Raw genomic sequence first — 18,732 nt, forward strand, 5'->3', positions numbered from 1 at the left:
CTGGAGGCAAAAAAAAGACGATATAAATGCTTTTACCCATTTACAAAACCGCTTCAGTTTCCCTTTAAACAAATTCGGTTGGGTATGTATGTTTATATAGCCTCTTGTTGCCTTCATCATGGTCTACCTAAACGGGCCACGAGTCTCCCAGCTGTAGATGAGAAGTTTAGACAGTGCAGTACAACGGCTAGCATGGGGTCTTTAACGTGCATCACGCTTGTAAAATGCTCATCCAGATCGAAACCGGCAGGGGTGGGGATTGAGCCCGAGGTGTTGTGCAGCGCGAGCTTTCGCTCCACGTGCTCTGGTGTGCGCTAGCCCACTCAGCCACCGATCCCCCTTTTCCCTTTAAGCTGTCAATGACTACAGTGTAAATGAAGGATGAAACAGTCTGCGAAGGGGGTATATTGAGAACCATGCTTGAGACTGTGGTAAATGCTAGATTACAGACATGGTTTGCTGACAAAGACCTTTAGTTGATCTTTAACTTCGGGAAGGTGTGTTCTCAGTGAAGACAGTGAACAGATACGCAAATGTGCCACAAGAAAAGTAGAAATCATGGAATAGATTATGTATTTTCAAGACTAAGTATGCAAATTAATTCACGTGTGTCAGTTTACATGGACGTATTAGTATTGAGGGTATGGCGACCTGGCGGGCAGTGCCACTTTTTTGTTTCCCTAGTGCATGCTAATTGTCTCATCTTTTAGCCTATTTAAGGACTATGGAACAGCGCCAACAACTATCAAAAATACAAACACGCTAATGGTGAATAAATAAGAAATGTAACGAGTGAATTCCCGTAAAATTATTAAATCACTCTAAAATCAAAGTAAATTAAAATGGTATGATAGCTCTGCTGCAGTAATGGACTCTAGCCACTATACAAACCAACATAATACGTATCTTTGTAAGATTCAAAAAAGCCTAGCCGGCTTCAAAGTGTCAGTGTGGAACTCCTGGATAATTTTTCTTAAATATTTAAAATAGACCTGTACTGAAATTCCGCGGCATGCTGGTGTTATGGGTTTTTGTTTCAAAAGCGCATTGATACTCTTACTATTTGCTTATTAGATGACGGCGTGTAATGCATTCTCCGTAACGCGCTCGAAGTGCTATGCAAGGGAAGTTTGATTTATGATAGAATTTAAAAGGCGGTCTGATTGTTTGTAGTGCATGCTGTCATTTTGATATTTTAAGGGTATGTTGTCAATTTGCTAAAAAAAGCCATCTACTTAGTTCGTTGGGTTGTAATGAATCTGTACAGCCATGTAATGAACGCCTACCACACTCCAGCAACACCCTTATAGACGCCTTAAATACGCATGAGATTGAGCCGCCATAGCCGACCTTCACTTGTTTTACCCAGATGCCAAGCCACTGAAGCGGGCGTTTACAAACCACCACAAAGGCCTAGGCTGGGGAGAAGGACGCAGTAGCACCTAAAGTGGCAGTAACCTGTCCTGCTGTGGTAATGATGAAGTGAAGCAACGGAATAAGGGGAAACAAAAATTGAAGGTCGGGTATGGCGGCGCCCATGCACAGCTGCCTGAAAGCGTTTATAAAACCGAGAATAGAGTGCGCTAATAAAAAACAAAATCCGATATCTGAGATGCAGGTCATAACGTTTTCAATATTCTTATGGTTGCTCTCTATCGGGACAAATATTCTTTATCCTGCAGACTCGATGCAGATATGTTGAGTTTCATTTGGTTCTTTGCTTTTTCTAAGGTACGCAGCAAGATACAGAAACTACTGGAAAGACCAGAATGTCATCCACGAAGAATTCTCTCTCATATTTGCAGCTGCCCGACGATTAATCTTCAAGGTGAAAATTCTATTCTGGATGCTCTAAAAGGATGGAAATAAACTGAATTGCAGGTATAGCAAGTTTTAATGGACCGGCAATTCAAAAACGTAGCTGTTCCTTTTGAACGAAGGCCTTTGTAAACAATATCCACGGTAGTTTTTAAAAACAACCCGATTCTGTGCAACTGTCGAACGCTCTGAGCTATATGATTTGAAGTATACATGTTAAAACTAGTGATTGGAGCCGTGAATTTCTAGATGCATATGTGGTAGATTATCTTCAAACACTTCGGACAGTTTTTGTTTCTATGTAAGCTATAATAGTAGGATAACGGTGATAGCCATACTACGTGGATATACTTATAGCCTGCACTGCATGTAGACATATCCATTTCTCGCTCATTACTTATTCGGTAGCTTAAAACCAAATTTAAATTACGATGTCTGACAATAAATGGTTCTCCTAAAAAATTAGCTCCACGTAGTTCATGATTAGATGCGGGTACCTAACACGCGTATTTAATTTTTTGTGTGAAAACCCATTACCTCGCAATATGTAGGCCTATAGAAGCATTTTCTTCCTTGTGTGATTGTTATATATATATATATATATACAGTAGAATCTCGATAAACGGAAATCGCTTAAACGGAATTGCCGCTTAAACGGAACAGTAGCCCGTAAGTTGGTTGGTTTTGTATTCAGATAAGGTAAAAAAACTTTCGGTAATTGGAACTAAAATTTGCGCTTCACTGTGTAAACGGAACCGAAAATAGAACTTCTGGCAGACCCATTGCCATGAGCATCAGCCCTTTCCGGTTCCGGCTGTTTCTTTTTTTTTTCTTTTCTAGCCTCGTAAGCCTCGTTGGCCTCGCCTCGTTGGTAGTCGGCGCAACGAATGCAACACTGCTGTTCTTGATCAAGTCGTTCGGTCTCTGTTCGAGTTGCCTAGGGTACAGCCGCATCGTTCCTGCCGTCGTGGTGCCTATCGTGCTTCATTGCCGCGTTGGTGTCTTCCAACTTCGGTGGCTAGTAAGCGCTCGCGAAGTTGAGGCCTTGCCTCCGTTGTTTCAATGGCGACACAGAAGCGGGCACACCATGCGCTGACGTTGGAAAAGAAGATGGACGTCATTCTTGACTTCGAAAGCGGCTCATACTCGAAGACGGCGCTCGCGACGAAGCACGGCGTCCCGAAAAGCAGCTTAACGAGGATCCTGCACGACAAGGACAAACTACAAGATGCCTTCGAAACTTCGCGATTCGGGCCCCCCAAAGGAAGCGTCTGCGACACGGCGACCACGAAGAACTGGAGAAGTGCCTGGTTTTGTGGCTTAGGGGAGCCCGGAGCCAGAGCATTCCCATCAACGGGCCACTAATCCGTGCCAAAGCAGAAGAGTTTGGCACGGATTAGTGCCAAACTCTTGTTGGCTTAAGGAGCCAGAATCGGAAGTGTTTCTCCAAAGCCTAAGTGACATGGAGAAAAAGATTCTGAAGATGAAGATGCAAGGACTCAAACAAAAGAAAATTGATGCATTTTTCAGTCCACAGTGATTAACTGCTGCCTAATAAACTTGTGAATGCTATGTAAAAACCTCATGTAGTTTCCTTGCTTTCTAAAAAACTATGAGTTACATTCACCTCATAGTGTTTAGACATTCATAAAATAGTATTAAGAGAGTGTGCACACATAAAATCGGCACTTTTTACATCTCTCTTAGTAAACGGAACTCCTGTTAAATGGAACAAATTGTTTTGGTCCCTTGGAGTTCCGTTTACTGAGAGTCTACTGTATATATATATATATATATATATATATATATGGAAAACTAAAGTTGGTCAAACCAAGTTTTATTTATTGAAGAAAATCTAATAGCTGTACAGAGAGCGACGCAATTACCATGAAGAGCAATGCAATCTGAGGCTCGCGCAATATTTCGGGCCTGTTGTATTTTAATGCCTGACGTATATTTCAGCCATTCCATCAAATGGACCAGGATAGATACCGTAAATTTGGGAAATTATTTGGGTGAGTCCACACATCTTTCGCTGACTTTGAAGTTAAGTTCTAATCCCGTTTTCCACGCCCCTTTGACCTACTTGCAGCATCTATGAAGGAGCAGAACCCGTGCTCTTTGTGGCCGATCCGGAATTGGTGAAGCGCGTTCTGGTCAAAGATTTTCCTTCTTTGCCAAATAGAAGGGTGAGTGAGATATGTGAAGTTTGACTCCTACACGCAATCGATCGCTATCTCTGAGAGTTCAGCGAGCCTTAATTCCATTGTTTGTTTTTTTTGTGTTTTTTTTTTAATCTGTGTGGATATTGAGGTTTGCTCACGATGAACCGCAGACGATGCTGAGAGCCATCCAAGTGAATGAAATACCGCGTGGGCAACACGTGACTTTCGGGAGGGATGGAGCGATGCGTGGGGCGCGTAGTCGCTTGGCGCGTTCGAGCCGCATTGAGTGCGGTGGCTCATATAGTGTCGCCTGCTGGGGCCTATCGTAAGGTGCGTGGGAGTATAGACGTTTGCCAGTACGGAATCTGGCTACCGCAGCCTAGCTTTCTACTAGCGTGTGTAGGTAATCCTATAGCCAAGTCAGGATTAATGGAGGCTAACGGCCGTACCCTTTAGAGCGGGTGGTAACTTGCGCCACATAGTCTAGTTGGCGCAGGTCTTGATAATGCGTGCCCGTGGTGGCTGCTTCGCATAAGTATGTAGTCACAGGCAGTAGTTAGCATTAAGTACAAATACATTTTATTCTCTCCTCTCTACTAGACATTATCCTATGAGGAAGGAAGTGAGTCTCTAGTTGTGGTGTTTATGTATAGGTTTCACTCTGAGAAAAAAAAAGGGTATATCCTTACACCCCTTGTCCCATATGCGACACCCCAAAACTTCAGTTCGACTTACAGCGCCCTGACGTGAAATTTCCAACTTTCACAGGCGGCTTGATAGCCGAGTAGTACAACTCATTGAAATACCTAATGTACGTGTTATCGATTACAAAATAAAGTTATCGGGGTTTCCATGGTATTACTGCAAAACCTCAGTGTTTCTTTTTTGTAGTCTGTGATACGCACTTTAGTTGTTTAATGAGGTATACCTCACCGTTCTCAATCACCTCGTAAAAGTTGAGGCCGTCTGTTCGACGTCAGCGCGCTGTACGTCGAAATGGAGATTTGGGGTGTCGTATATGAGAAAAGGGGTGTAAGAATATACCTTTTCTTCTGAGAGTGTTGGCTTGAGTAGTGACAGCGTCTTGTTCAGGCCATGACACATGTATCGTCGGCTTTTTTTTTTTATTAATGATTCACATGACACAGTCTTTTCTTTTATCAAGTAGCTTCCCGCGTGCTCCTGAACTTCTACAATCACTGTGCTTATTTTTATTTCTCACGATACAAGCATTGTTCACTGATGTCAATTTTTATATCGCAAATTATATTAAACAGATAAGTTTGAGAGTGAGAAATTACAAATATTAGTTAGTCTTATATTATTAGTTATTATATTAGTTAGTCTTAGTCTTGCACACTAATTTCACGCCTGCTGGACTAAAAAGCACGAGGGGCTCTAAAACAACCCTGAAAAGATTAACCATTAGAAAAACACGACCAAAAGACGCTTAAAATTGGTGAAATAAATTTATAGAATCCCTAATTAGCCACTGAAGGGATTGTATCTTCACGCCAAGAAACAACTCTGGGTGTAACCTGTACGTTGAACTACGGGCGCACTAACGTCGATCGAAATACTTTTTGGTAAAGAGGAATTTCGGCGCAAGTCATTACTGTATAGGCAAAGTTGTTATGTGAAGATATCGGCCACAAAGAGTGACTGCCTCAAGATTGTATCGGATATCTCCATTGTTGATGGGCAAGTAAGTCGCTGAAGTAAGATTACGCTGAGAGAAGTATTAAAGTGCAGGCAAGCTGGGCGAATTACAGATATAACCAAACCTGACACACCAGAAGAAGGAAAAAGAAGTACCCAAAAACACGGACGATACACACAACTTCTCACAACACACACAACGTTACAGGCAGATATATGCTGCCTGTCACGTGTCCTCAGCTGTTCTGTACCATACCGCTCATGCATAGGTCCTCATGTGGAAATAAATTAGGTACTAGGAGCCGGCGTGTCAAGCTGTCGCTTATGGCAATTCTAGCAAAAAAAGAAATAAATAAAAAAAATACAAGACTAGCAAGAAAAAAAAAAAAAAGACGCGCGAATGTAAGTGTTGCTGTTGTCGCGGCGACCCAATTTGTTGCTCCAGAAACTTCCGCGGACTGACCAGCTGAGAGCGAGCTACAGCAGAACAAGCGTCTGCTATGTCCGTGTCCGCTGATGCCCCACCGCCAGGGTCGCGACAGGCAACAGCTCGATACTAGAGAGCCTGTATCACAGAAAGTTTCTAACTGCTGGGTGATGGTCATGTGGTGTATGGGCCGCGTTTGCACTACGACCTCCAAGGAGGGGGAAAAGGCTTTGATCGTCTGCAAGCCTCTTCTCCTTTTCGTCTCCTTTCCTCCTCGCCAAGTGACAACACGGCGCATGCGCACTTGCAGTCAGTCTCCGAAAGAGGCTTCTCCCATTAAATTGGAAACTCTCACGACGCTTCGAGTTGGACACTATCTAAAATCTACGTCATCTACACGACACTTCTATCGTGTAATCGGGCGGAAAAAGGGTGATAGTTTTCGAGGAAGTGGAAGGCATACCTATCGGAGACGCGTTTTAGGCACCATGATAGTATTGCGAGTCCAGAGCCCTTATTGTGCAAATTTTATTTGTTTAATTCTGATAAAAATCTAAATGGCTAGGGCGGGGTCGTACTGGCGCTTGCACCCAAAGCTTCACGCGTTGCCATGTTTACTCGTATAACGTTCGCACTGCACAACCGGGGGTGCACGGCAGGCAGGCACGCTCAAAGCGCGTATCTCGCTCCTCTAGTCTTTGATCATATCTAAAGTGATGAGAGTGTGATAGTAATTCTGATGCGCAGGCGATAAGTTTCAACGATTCGCTTCTGGACAACATGATGAGCATCGTCCCTGTCGAGAAATGGAGGAGGATCCGACCAGCAGCAAGCCCAGCGTTCTCTACAGGAAAGCTGCGCAAGGTTTGTGCCTCTATTTAATGGGTCTTCGAGCAGATATTTTATCTTTGACCTTGACTTAGGTTTGATCATTTCACTTGTTTAGATAGGATGAGAGACCTAGCGTCATAACTCTTGAGGCAGTAAACTCACAATATTTCATTCATAGTTATTTTCGCGAGTGTATGTGGGTTGAGCGTGTTCAATTTCTTCGATTTTCAAGTCGTGTGTTGCTGGGGGCGGGGGGGGGGAGGGGGGGGAGGGAAGGGGGCTATATACCCCCTTCCCTACCCCCCTACCCCCCCCCCCCCCCTTGCTTTGTATGTATACTACACAGCACAATGAAGGTCCCCTCGACTGTTATCACCACTGGTTGTTGCCGAAAAGTCGAGGGTTCTTGAACGTTACGCACTAGTAACGTAAAACAAAAAAGAAGGTTTCTATGTACTCTATTGTTAGAGAGAAATAAGTAAGGGTTATGGCTGAACAGGCCAGCGCATCACGTGTTTTATGAAGCGCTGGTTCGAATAGTATTGAATACAGAAGCATAATGTACATTCTCCTTGTCTAATAAAGCAATCGATCCATTCAGTCTCGCAATATTATTCAGAGGCGTCTTGCAAAGCAAATATATGCCGCAAAATGTGTGCAACCAAAATGGATACGCCGCAAGATAGGCAAGAGCGCCCGTCGTAGGTTTAGTACTTTTAATGCGCCATTCACACTCACCATTGGGTGTCCTAATGTAAATGCAACCATAATTGGACACGAACATTCATGTCTACTTCTACTCATTGATGACCCTTTCTTTCTTAACACTGCACAGTCTGACGTTAGTACCATATAAAATCTTGAATTAATTTTGAGAATTTGGGTGTCATATATACGCTTGTGCCTAGATGAGTTAAATCTTGTAAGAAAAGGAACTAAATAAAGGGAACGGCCTTTGCTCAGAATCAAATAAAATGAGTAAGACCGTGACATAGAAAATTCACACTTCGGCTCAGTTTCGAACAATATTTCTAGTCCCGGGTGCGTGAATAATTGATCTATACCTTGAGCAGTAAACTGGAGCATGAGGATAACGAATGTTCCCTGAGAATGGTGTAGACCGAGAACCACAAAGCGTATGTTTACCCAAAAAGAAGATTGAGAAATATTCCGTATTGTTTCACTAAGGAGGTAGTGTTTATAATCCCTGACAATCTAAGAAACCTATGGCGTGGTTTACTATGTTCACGCTTCTTGCATCGCAATTCGTTCTTTCGCGCCTTTTTAGTTAATGCCGCATTCTTAGTGGTTGCGAATATCCGATGCTTGGGACTGGACAAGCTACGCGTTTTTAAGCTTTCGGTTACTATAGTGAATTTAAAATTAAAGGCGCTTTATCTATCCTATAGCTTTGAATGAGCTATCTCAATATATCATTCTAATCCAAGACCAACGATCGGGGACACGGTCAGTTTACTTCCAGATTTTAGCGACACGTGGCGTTTCGACCTTCAAGCATTTTCAAAGCTTAGCTTCGCGCGTCGATCACAATCCCGGCCTTCCTTCCCGTCCCTCCCTTCAGCGATCTGCTACGGTCCGCCAGTGACCTCTCCTCGCGCTATCCGTCTGCTTCCGCGGCCGCGTGCTGCGCCATGTGCGAGAAGCATTCGAGCGATAAAAAAGAAGAAACAAAAACGTCCGCTTATCACGGACAATAGGCGCTAACATCGTGGAAAATAACGAAAACGTGAAATGAGACGCGAAAAAGATCAGAACTTCGCTGAGAAACCAGATTCATCCTAGAAGGCTTTTTCACACAGTCGTGTCTAATCATGTTAAGAAGATAGTAAAAAAAAGCGTTCAGAATCAATCGCCGAGGGTATACACCGACACGCGGGCTTGACGTCACGGCGCTGCGGCGGCGCTGCGATCGCGCCGGAGCCGAGGGGTGTGGGCAAAAGAGCGCACGTTTCGCATGGGCGTCATAGTATTTCAGCATGCCGCGAAGCTGTGTTGCCGTTAATCTCACCGAAATGTACAAGAAAAGTAGCGGAGTGAGGTTCTACAAGTTGCCGGCAGACTCTGAAAGCCATAGAAGGTGGATAATATCCGTGTATCGAAAATTATGGTCGCCTCGCGCGTTTGTGCGGCAAGAACTTTCTTGGAGGCAAGTGCGGCTTCCATTTCAATCTCCGTCCCGAGGCTTGCTTATGTACAGGGAAACCATCCTCTGATTGAGACCACCCGGATTTTGTTCCCACGGTGTTCGCGCACAAAGCTCCGGCCAAGCGCTTATCGGAGGCTCGCTACGCCCGTGCTACCAAGCAGAAGGGGATCGGCGACAGAACGCCAATGTTGTAGGCGTCGCCAAAAAAAAAAAAAAAAGTAACGAAGTACGTTACTCGTTACTTGCAAATCAAAGGTACGCCTTACTGAGCTACGTTGCCTAAAAATAAAAGGAACGCGTTACCGCTACCGATAAAAAGTAAGGCACGTTACTACTGCGTTACTTTTTTTTTAAGTTATGATTTAACAAGTTTTATGATTTTGACGATACAGGTATGCTTAAGCTCATATATCAAGAAATATTATGTTTATGCAGAAACAGAACATAATTACTTTATCTCTTTTTGCGGTTTCACTTAAATACTGACGAGAAAAAACGCAAAGAAAAACATGGCTTGACGCCTCAAACACAGAAAAACTTGAAGTGTAATTGTAGTAACGAATAACCTAACTATGTTACTTGAAATGGTAACGTAAGTACGTTACCCGTGACTGTGTCGAAAAAGTAACGAGTAGGTTACTACGTTACTGAAAAAAGTAACGCGTTCCTGGTAACGCCGTTACTTGTAACGTGTTACCGCCAAGACTGCAGAACGGACAAAGCGTTCCTGCTTGTCATGCCTTGTGGTCATGAGACTAGGAAAAATAGCATACCTTGACTCGAAGACGCTGTGTGTATTTATTTAATTAATAAATACACTTCCGCAGACCCACGGTCTGCTGATCCCGCCGGCAGTGCGGAAACCGACTCGAAGTAATCGTAGGCCTCGAGAGACTTGTACGCCTGCTCCGTGTCGGCCGTGAACTGGCTTGGCGAAAAAACTAAATAAACGACGACATGAGCCATCGACTTCGGTGGCAGTAACTTCACGTCGGAAGTCCAGCAGGCCTTGTTTACGGCGTACGGATCCTCGTGGGCAACGCCGTCCACGCACAGTTTGTTTCGATATGCCGCCGTTCAGGCTCGGGTAGCGAGCTCAAATAGTCGGACAGAGCATGCGACATACGTTGCCAGGAAATACGATTCACAAATAAAGCTAGAAGCGTCCCTACAACGCCAACAGCGAGCGCACGCCACACAACGCAATGGCGAAAACACGGAGGGCCGAGTCGCTTTTGCCCACATAGCTACCGCGCATGCGCGGCCTTCCGGCCGTGTTGGTAAACAGAGCCGCTGCGCGTGTAGGTCTATACAGTCAGAAGACTACGCTTTTTTGTGCGCGTCTTCCCTTGCACTGTGGTTTATCCAGTTCTCACCGTTCATCTTCCTTCATTGTTTCTCTCCAAACTGACTCCTCTGCATTTATTCCGTGTGCTTTAGAGAGAAAACAGATATGAATATTGAGGGGCAAAATGGATTGAGCGTACGAAATAAGCTAGGTGTGTAAGTATAAAAATAAAACTTATGAAGCTTAGAACCATCGTAGTTTTATATTCGATACTTGATGGTTTTATTGCCCTCTTTTATTATTTTGCTATCATTCTTCAAGATTATTGTTCATCCGATCATTGTTATATCATATCCAATTTGGTTATTTCCCCGAGCCCCTTAATTCATCTCTTGAACCCTTTACCGGGTTTCAGTAAGAGTACAGGTCTTCGTCCCGTGCGTCGGGTTATGATATTCTTGCTGGTGTAACGAAAAACGCAACAGCACAGTTGTGCGTTGTTATGGCTGAAGTTTGAGCTTGGTCCCCAATTTATTTACCACTTGAATATTAGTGGAAGGAACATAGTAAGGCGGTATTCGTGATACCAAAAACAGGTAAATTGACGTTTGTGCCAGGCTGTCAACCGAACTCAAACCTGAGCCGAAAACCGGACCAAACCAGAACAGAACCGAATTCTAAATCTAACATTTGGTAATGAACCCGAAGCAAAAACAAACAAGAATCTTATTCCACTGTTTCCGTTTGATCGGGGAAGGGTATGGCGAAATAAAAAGCGAGTCAGTTATTTGAATCTTGACATCTGTTCATCAAATGCGAATAGCGCTGGGCCACCTTGCTTATCACGCGCATTACAACAATAGCAGATAGCAGAGCGGACCGGATTATATAGCTGAGCAAGCCGCATCGGCATAGCGTTTCTGAGCATCGGTAAACTTAATATGGAGAGCGGACTGGGCCATGGAGGGTACTGGAGCGGATTCCATCAGCATCACATATCTGAGCGGGTACGTTGGTCACGCCAAAAGTCATACTCTGTGTCTTCGGGTTGACTGCACGAGGTGCGATTAGCTGAGTTCTACCGCCTGAGGAACAATTACGGCGACTTAAAAACTCACTCGACTTGGTGTGAAAGCAATTAGGCATGACCGGGGTGAACATATGTTTATAAGGATGGTGACGTATGTGACGAAGAACAAAACCTGGCGAAGTTGTATATACGATTCAAAACAAGGAAACGGTACCACCAGGAATCTTCTGGACCACTGAATGAACCCCGCTCCGCAGCTGTATAAATAAGAAAACAAGCTTGCTCATAAAAATTTGATAGCATTGTCTTAGTTTAAAAAAATATATTACTGCACGATTCACGCCGAAAGTCCAAGCATAACTAAACGGTTTAAAGCACACCGACCACTCTGCGTGTTTCAGAGAAATCAAGCGAGGTGTGCACTTCAAATTCTAGAAGAGAGTTGCTTAGTGGTGCGTCTATCGAGTTTCCAACATATAGAACGACCTGAAAATATTAATGAAATGAAGGCACGATTGAGACGATATGAGCACTTTCAGTACCGAATGTTTATTATCTGCGTTTAGATTTATGGGTTAATAGGAAACTACAATAAAAATTTGCCCAAGTTTCAGCCCGATCCGATACCTCATTCAAAAGTTATGTGATTTTCTGAAACGCTCAATGGGAAAATGGCGGCCCACGGAGTTTTTAATACATGGGGCTCTATGGCACCAGAAACCGAAAACGGGCAAAAATGGGCTCCATTTTCCCATTCAAATCTTCAGAAAATCACTTATAACTTTTTATTAAGTTATCGGATCGGGCTGAAACTTTGGCATCTGGTTGTAACCTCTAGTGCTACCTTTGGACGGAGAATGAGCGTTCAGCGATGCCTGGTTTATTTTTAAGGTAAAAGAAACCCTGTACATTTTTTTTGTGATACCCTGTAGATATGTCCCTCGCACATACGTAATCGCTCATCGCTGTATGTTGCCAACTTTGCTGACGCGGATTAGAAAATAACAAAACATATTAAAGCACTTGTTTCTTCTTTTTCCCTTTTTTTTACTCGAGTGCATGCTGGTTTATGTTCAATAATAGCTGGACCCCTAGATAGCTCTTAAATAATAGAAGGACAGTATAAACACCATGAATCATACCCAAGGTCCTTCGTCTTGGGGTAAACCCCGATATTTCCTATTTTTTCCACGCAGAACCAGTTTCATAAAAACCTGGTTAAACCCGATTTCTCCCTGAAAACACTTTTCTTCGAACCGAAAAGCAGCTGAAAGTCAGGAAATTAAGAGACATTCTAGGATCACTTCTCCATGTGTCCCCAACGTCGTTAGACACAAATCTTTTATAATTTGTGTGACCGCGAATGCATATTCGCTTCCAAACGAGCTTAAATAATACTTGGAGACTAAAAGCAAGTCCATGAAAGCTACGTACAGACCTTATCTAAGGAATATCGTGCCGACAATGTTTCAAGTTATAAACGAACCTGGGCTACTTCAAAAGAAAATGGAAGTTTTTTTGTTTTTTTTTCTAACGTATTTTAATTGCTTTCCCGCCACCTTGACCTCCGGTCATTTGTAGGGAAATGAATGATGGGGAGTACAATGGGGGTGAAATGCTTAAAAGTGGTGCCGGAGCCGAATCTTCAGACATCTATGTAGACATCATTAGTAAAAACAAAGTCTGGGAAACAAAAAATATCATGCGAGTTCAAACACCACTGTTTCGGCGCATTATGCCAGTGTTGGCTCTAACGCGTTAGAAGTAACAGCGTTACCGACAACGCCTGACTTTTTCCGGTAACGTTGTAACGTGTTCGTTACTTTTTGAAAAGAGTAACGGGTAACATACTTACGTTACTAATTTCGAGTCACGTGCTATGTAGTTACGTTACTCGTTACGTATTCTTATCCTGACTTCAAAAAAGTACACTTAAATTTTTTCGTGTTTCTTGACGTCAAGCCTTCTAATGGTGAATTCCACTCGTAGATCTGGAGCGCTTTCCAAACTCCGCGAGGGAGGCGAAATTCCGCTCCGTGGGACCCGCTCCGAATCGACGAGGGGAAGATAAACTTGCATTTTTGGAGCGACCTCCCCCACACCCTCCCCTCCCCTTCTCCCTCCGCCGTACGAAATGGCCGCTGCTCGAACTTGACCAGCCCACCAACAGCCGGCTGATCTTTCCGACGACTAGTGACGACTGTCACTGCTTAGCTGCAGAAGTAACACGCGACACAGGCCGGGCGAAATTATACGTACCACGGCGCCCATGTCACAAATAACGAAGACGCCCGCGTTCGGCACCGTCACATACCTTTCGGTCGCCTCGAACCGGCGGGGCACGGACAGCCATTGCCAGCGGTGGAGTTCAGACTTCTAGTACGACTTTAATAAACAAAGAGGTAACAAACCATCACCTGCGCGGTCGTTGCCTAACCACTTCTTGCTTTATTTCACGGGAAAACGCCTTGCGTCTGCCTCCGGCTTTTCTGTCGTTCTTTTTCTCGTTCTTCCTCTCACGATCACAGATGTCAGCGCTTACGATTTGCCACGTTCCACATTCCCGGCTTTTTATCCCTGATCTACGCGAGGTAGAAGCGTTCGAGCCGTCACAATCCAGAGTAAACAACCGACGCACCCGAACAGAACCAACTCCACGACCCGACCAACCCGACCGTGGCGACCGTGGCCCGCCGATCTCTCCAACCTCGCCGCGCATGCGCACCGCCGATTTAGACGGAAATCACGTGGGCCGCTCAGTCAACTTCCGGAGAGATCTGTGAAATCCCGCAGAGCAAGTTTAGCGGAGTTTGGGGCGCTCCGTGGAGCGGGCGCTGCCTGAGATCTACGAGCGGAAGATGACTAATGGTGAATTCCACTCGTAGATCTGGAGCGCTTTCCAAAATCCGCGAGGGAGGCGAAATTCCGCTCCGTGGGACCCGCTCCGTATCGACGAGGGGAAGATAAACTAGCATTTTTGGAGCGACCTCCCCCCACATCCCTCCCCACCCCTTCTCCTTCCGCCGTTCAAAATGGCCGCTGCTCGAACTTGACCAGCTTACCAACGCCTCAGCCGGCTGATCTTTCCGACGACCAGTGACGACTGTCACTGCTTAGCTGCAGAAGTAACACGCGACACAGGCCGGGCGGAATTATACGTACCACGGCGCCCATGTCACAAATAGCGAAGATGTCCGCGTTCGGCACCGTCACATACCTTTCGGCCGCCTCGAAGCGGCGGGGCACGGACAGCGATTGCCAGCGGTGGAGTTCAGATTGCTAGTACGACTTTAATAAACACAGAGGTAACAAACCATCACTTGCGCAGTCGTTGCCTAACCACTTCTTGCTTTATTTCACGGGAAAACGCCGATGGAATGCAGTGTAAAAAGGTAAACAATCACTGGCTGCAGAATGAATAGGCCTAACCTTGCGTCTGCCTCCGGCTTTTCTGTCGTTCTTTTTTTCGTTCTTCCTCGGTGATCACAGATGTCAGCGCTTACGATTTGCCACGCTCCACATTCCCGGCTTTTTATCCCTGATCTACGCGAGGTAGAAGCATTCGAGCCGTCACCGTCCAGAGTAAACAACCGACGCACCCGAACAGATCCAACTCCACGACCCGACCGTGGCCCGACCGGCCCGCCGATCTCTCCAACCTCGCCGCGCATGCGCACCGCCGATTTAGACGGAAATCACGTGGGCCGCTCTGTCAATTTCCGGAGAGATCTGTGAAATCCCGCAGAGCAAGTTCGGCGGAGTTTGGGGCGCTCCGTGGAGCGGGCGCTGCCAGAGATCTACGAGCGGAAGATGACCAACTTGAGCCAGATCTGCGAGCGGAATATGCGCGCTCCAAATGGAGCGCTTTTGGAGCGCTCGAGATCTGCGAGCGGAATTCACCATAACTTGAGCCAGATCTGCGAGCGGAATATGCGCGCTCCAAATGGAGCGATTTTGGAGCGCTCGAGATCTGCGAGCGGAATTCACCTTAAGCTTTTTGCGTTTTAGGGCGGAGCTGTTAAGGGCTAGGTTCCCCAAGATCGTGTCCGTGTATGTCGACACAAACCTACCTGGACAGCTACCGCCATTTATAAGCGACGGCGGCAAGCACACAACCAGTATGGTTTCCGCCGTGGCTCGTAGATGGCGGCAACCTTTCCAGCTATAATAGAAGAACGGATAGTTGGGCGCGTTGGTGGGAATTCGTCGTAGGAAACAGCGCGAAAAACAGACGACGACGAAGAAGCACACAGTGTATCGAGTACAGCTCCGCTGGTCTTCCTTCTTCACGAGAGCGGAAAGACTGAACGATTTTTTCACGCTTTCTTTGCGTTTTTTTTTTTTTTTTTGTCCATGAGTATTTAGTGGAACTGTAAAAAAGATAAGATATATTCCGTTTCTGGATGTAAATAACCTTTCTTTAAATATGGAACTTATGAACAACTGTAACGTAAAAAAGAGTAAAAACGTGGCAAATCATAGATCAAAAAGTAACGTGCGTTCACATTAACTGAAGAGCGTGTTGGTAACAATGATGGGCAACAGAAAGAATAAAACGAACTCTGTTGCCAATAAACGTGCGTTACTGGAGAGTTTTAGGGAACCATTTTTGCATACCCGATGCGGTACGATGGGTCCTCCGGTACGAACTGCGCATGTACAACTCATCTGTTGTAGCGCATGCGCACTTCGTACCGGACGCCCCTTCGTGCCGCATCGGCTATGCAAAAAGGGTTCCCTAAAACTCTTTACTTTTTATCCGTGACGGTAACGGTAACGCCTCCCTTTCATTTGGAGGTAACGCGCGTCAGTAACGCGTTGCATTTATTCGCAAGTAACGAGAAACGTGTTTCGTTTCTTTTTTTTTTTCGGTTACACCGACAACACTGGTATTATCTTTACATTGTTTGATTTTATTAGTGTAAAGAGAGATAATCACGCACTGACACCGACACACTGTAATGAATCTTATTTTAAATTAGTGATCTTTTCTAAATATAACCATTTGAAGACTTGCATTCCAAAATGACTCTGAAAAGCCCGATTTTTTCCGGATTGTCAGGTATAAGAATAGCTCCCGATTTTTTCTCCCCTGTATTGCAAACATATAAAAGGCAAACGCGAAGACCCTGAAACACACCCTATAAAAATTGCGAAAAGTAACGTCATGCTGGTTTGCAAGAGTGGGGAAAAGATAAATGAAAAATATGTAGACGAAAGTTAAAAGTCTTCAACACTAAAGCGAAAAGCCAATTTAAATACCGAAATTGTTTTAAGTCCGCGGGTTGGAACAAATATAAAAAAGCACGAGTCAAAAAAAAGGAAGATTTCAATAGGCATCGATAGTCCACAATAGCGCCACGCTGCCCCCAAGACAGGACGTACTCCAGTGGGCTAGAACCTGGGATAGAGGAATATAAGCCCGGCGTGCTAACCGCGGCACCACACATTTCTTTTTTTCTTTATTGAACCGCTGCGCCACACCGCAGACAACATGAGGAGCAAAATCCTTGCGTGGAAACTTAAGTACGGTCCCTCGGTGCGGCTTGTGGAGGTATGTCGTGCAGAATGCGCTCAGGAACGTTTCTGAATGCTACTACCCAGAATCTACCTAGCTAAAAAAAGTCGCTCATGGTAACCGGCCTCTTTAATCAACGCTTACATTTTTCGGGGGTCTGCTTAGATTAATTTAAGACTGCAAAGTCTGTCCCTCTTTCCAGATTTGCCATACAAACTAAGCAGTATTTCAATTACATTTGAAACCACCCTCAACTCTTTCTTTAAGCTCTCTCTTTGTGTCGAGGCGATGTCAACGGCCACCAAAAAACCATGTATGGAGGCTCTTTGATAAATGTTCCCTTCTTTTTATTTTATAACAAGAAAGCAAATTTCACCATTGAATTTTATACGGGGTATTGGCGTCTGATGATAGATGGCTCGTGTGGACCATATCCGAGATTGTTGCAACAATCTCGGATATGGTCCATGGGAAACTCAAGAAATTGTTATTTCAAGACGGGAGTGATAGTGTCTCAAACTCACAATGCAACACCATTTTGCTACAGATGAATTCCTTGATCGCTGACTGTGCCAGGAAAACAGCAGAACACTTAAAAGTGGCCGCTGAAAAAGAGGGAGAGCTGGACATTAAACAGTAAGTGAATATACGAATGCACTGAACATTTTTCTTTACCTCCCGACAACGGGAAAGTTCCTGCTATACAATATTTTAGATTAAAAGGCGTCTTCTATGGCACTTAAAAGAATGAATACTGCAAAATAAAGCGTTTTAAAAATTCTTTATGGTTTCTGGGCTCTGGGCCTCTTATTGTTTTGATTGCACGACGGCTTTACAGGAACGCTAAACGCACTCGTCTGACAAAATATCTGACAAAATTCGCCTTTGAAAAAGTTAGTTTTTTACTGGAAGAATGAACTAAGCATAAGCGAACAGCATCTCTCCGCCAAAATGTAGCAATAGAAGTTCGGAGGAGATGCCAAATTTTCAGAGCTTGCCGTGATCTGATCAAATAGTTGTAAAGGATTTTTAAAATGTCTCAGTACAAAAATGGTATCCGTTCTCGGTTTCCGACGTCCTTCATCTTTGTGGTCTTCGGCACCCCTCCTTTTTTCCGTTGAAATTATTCGTAAATCATTACGATAGTGTGTGCTCATAGAGGTGATATCGTCCTGTGTAGAAATCAACAACACCTTCGGAGTAATTGACTACTGAAGGCCGCGTAAGAAAAGTTTGGTTCTTCTGGCATCCTAAGTTTTAACAGCGGGCGACAGGACTGGGTTATTTGTTGTCTTAACTGTTATATACCGAGAATGTACGTACAGTATAATGTCCGAGGAAGTTAATGTATACCTGCGAATGCAAATAGGAAAAAAACTTTGCTAAAGACACTTAAAAGGTAACGTAGGGGTTTAATTGTATACCCTCCAATTTTCGTTTCCGTACTCCTCGGGCGTTTCAAAGCAGCGACCCTAATTATACAGACAAAAAAAAAACACTCTTTATCATTTATTCTTTCGCTTTGAATAATAATATAATAAAGGACTATGCTTGACGCAGAATTTAAAAGTGCTTCTTAAGCACCCGCGGTCCGTATTTCCTTTGTGCTATTAATGCTGCCGGCAGCATTACCTTTTTTCGACATCATTAACGTGAGCTTCCCTTTCGCCTTCTGCTTAAGTGGTGCAGGGAGTAATGGGCCAAGTTGCTTATTTAGATCCGACTAATGTTTGCTCTCTGCCCAGTGTTATCGAAATATTAGAGATTTATAAGCCATGGACATAATTATGTTCAGGGATTAGTGCCAGATCGATCAAAATAAAGAAAGG

The 18,732-nt window shown here is 44.5% G+C and overlaps 1 protein-coding gene across 2 annotated transcripts in view; it reads left to right on the forward strand.

The window, feature by feature from the left end:
- Positions 1–18,732, forward strand: part of LOC8053809 (cytochrome P450 3A8) — a 74,997-nt gene that overhangs the window by 43,297 nt on the left and 12,968 nt on the right. For both annotated transcript variants that reach the window (XM_040499284.2, XM_029976739.4), the window contains exons 3-7: positions 1,732–1,828; positions 3,781–3,833; positions 3,911–4,007; positions 6,817–6,933; positions 17,451–17,539. In XM_040499284.2, the coding sequence (XP_040355218.1) occupies positions 1,732–1,828; positions 3,781–3,833; positions 3,911–4,007; positions 6,817–6,933; positions 17,451–17,539 (453 nt within the window). The remainder of the gene's footprint in view (positions 1–1,731; positions 1,829–3,780; positions 3,834–3,910; positions 4,008–6,816; positions 6,934–17,450; positions 17,540–18,732) is intronic.

The sequence above is a fragment of the Ixodes scapularis genome, unplaced genomic scaffold (genome assembly GCF_016920785.2).
Source record: "Ixodes scapularis isolate PalLabHiFi unplaced genomic scaffold, ASM1692078v2 PGA_scaffold0__279_contigs__length_252992795, whole genome shotgun sequence".
NCBI lineage: Eukaryota > Metazoa > Arthropoda > Arachnida > Ixodida > Ixodidae > Ixodes > Ixodes scapularis.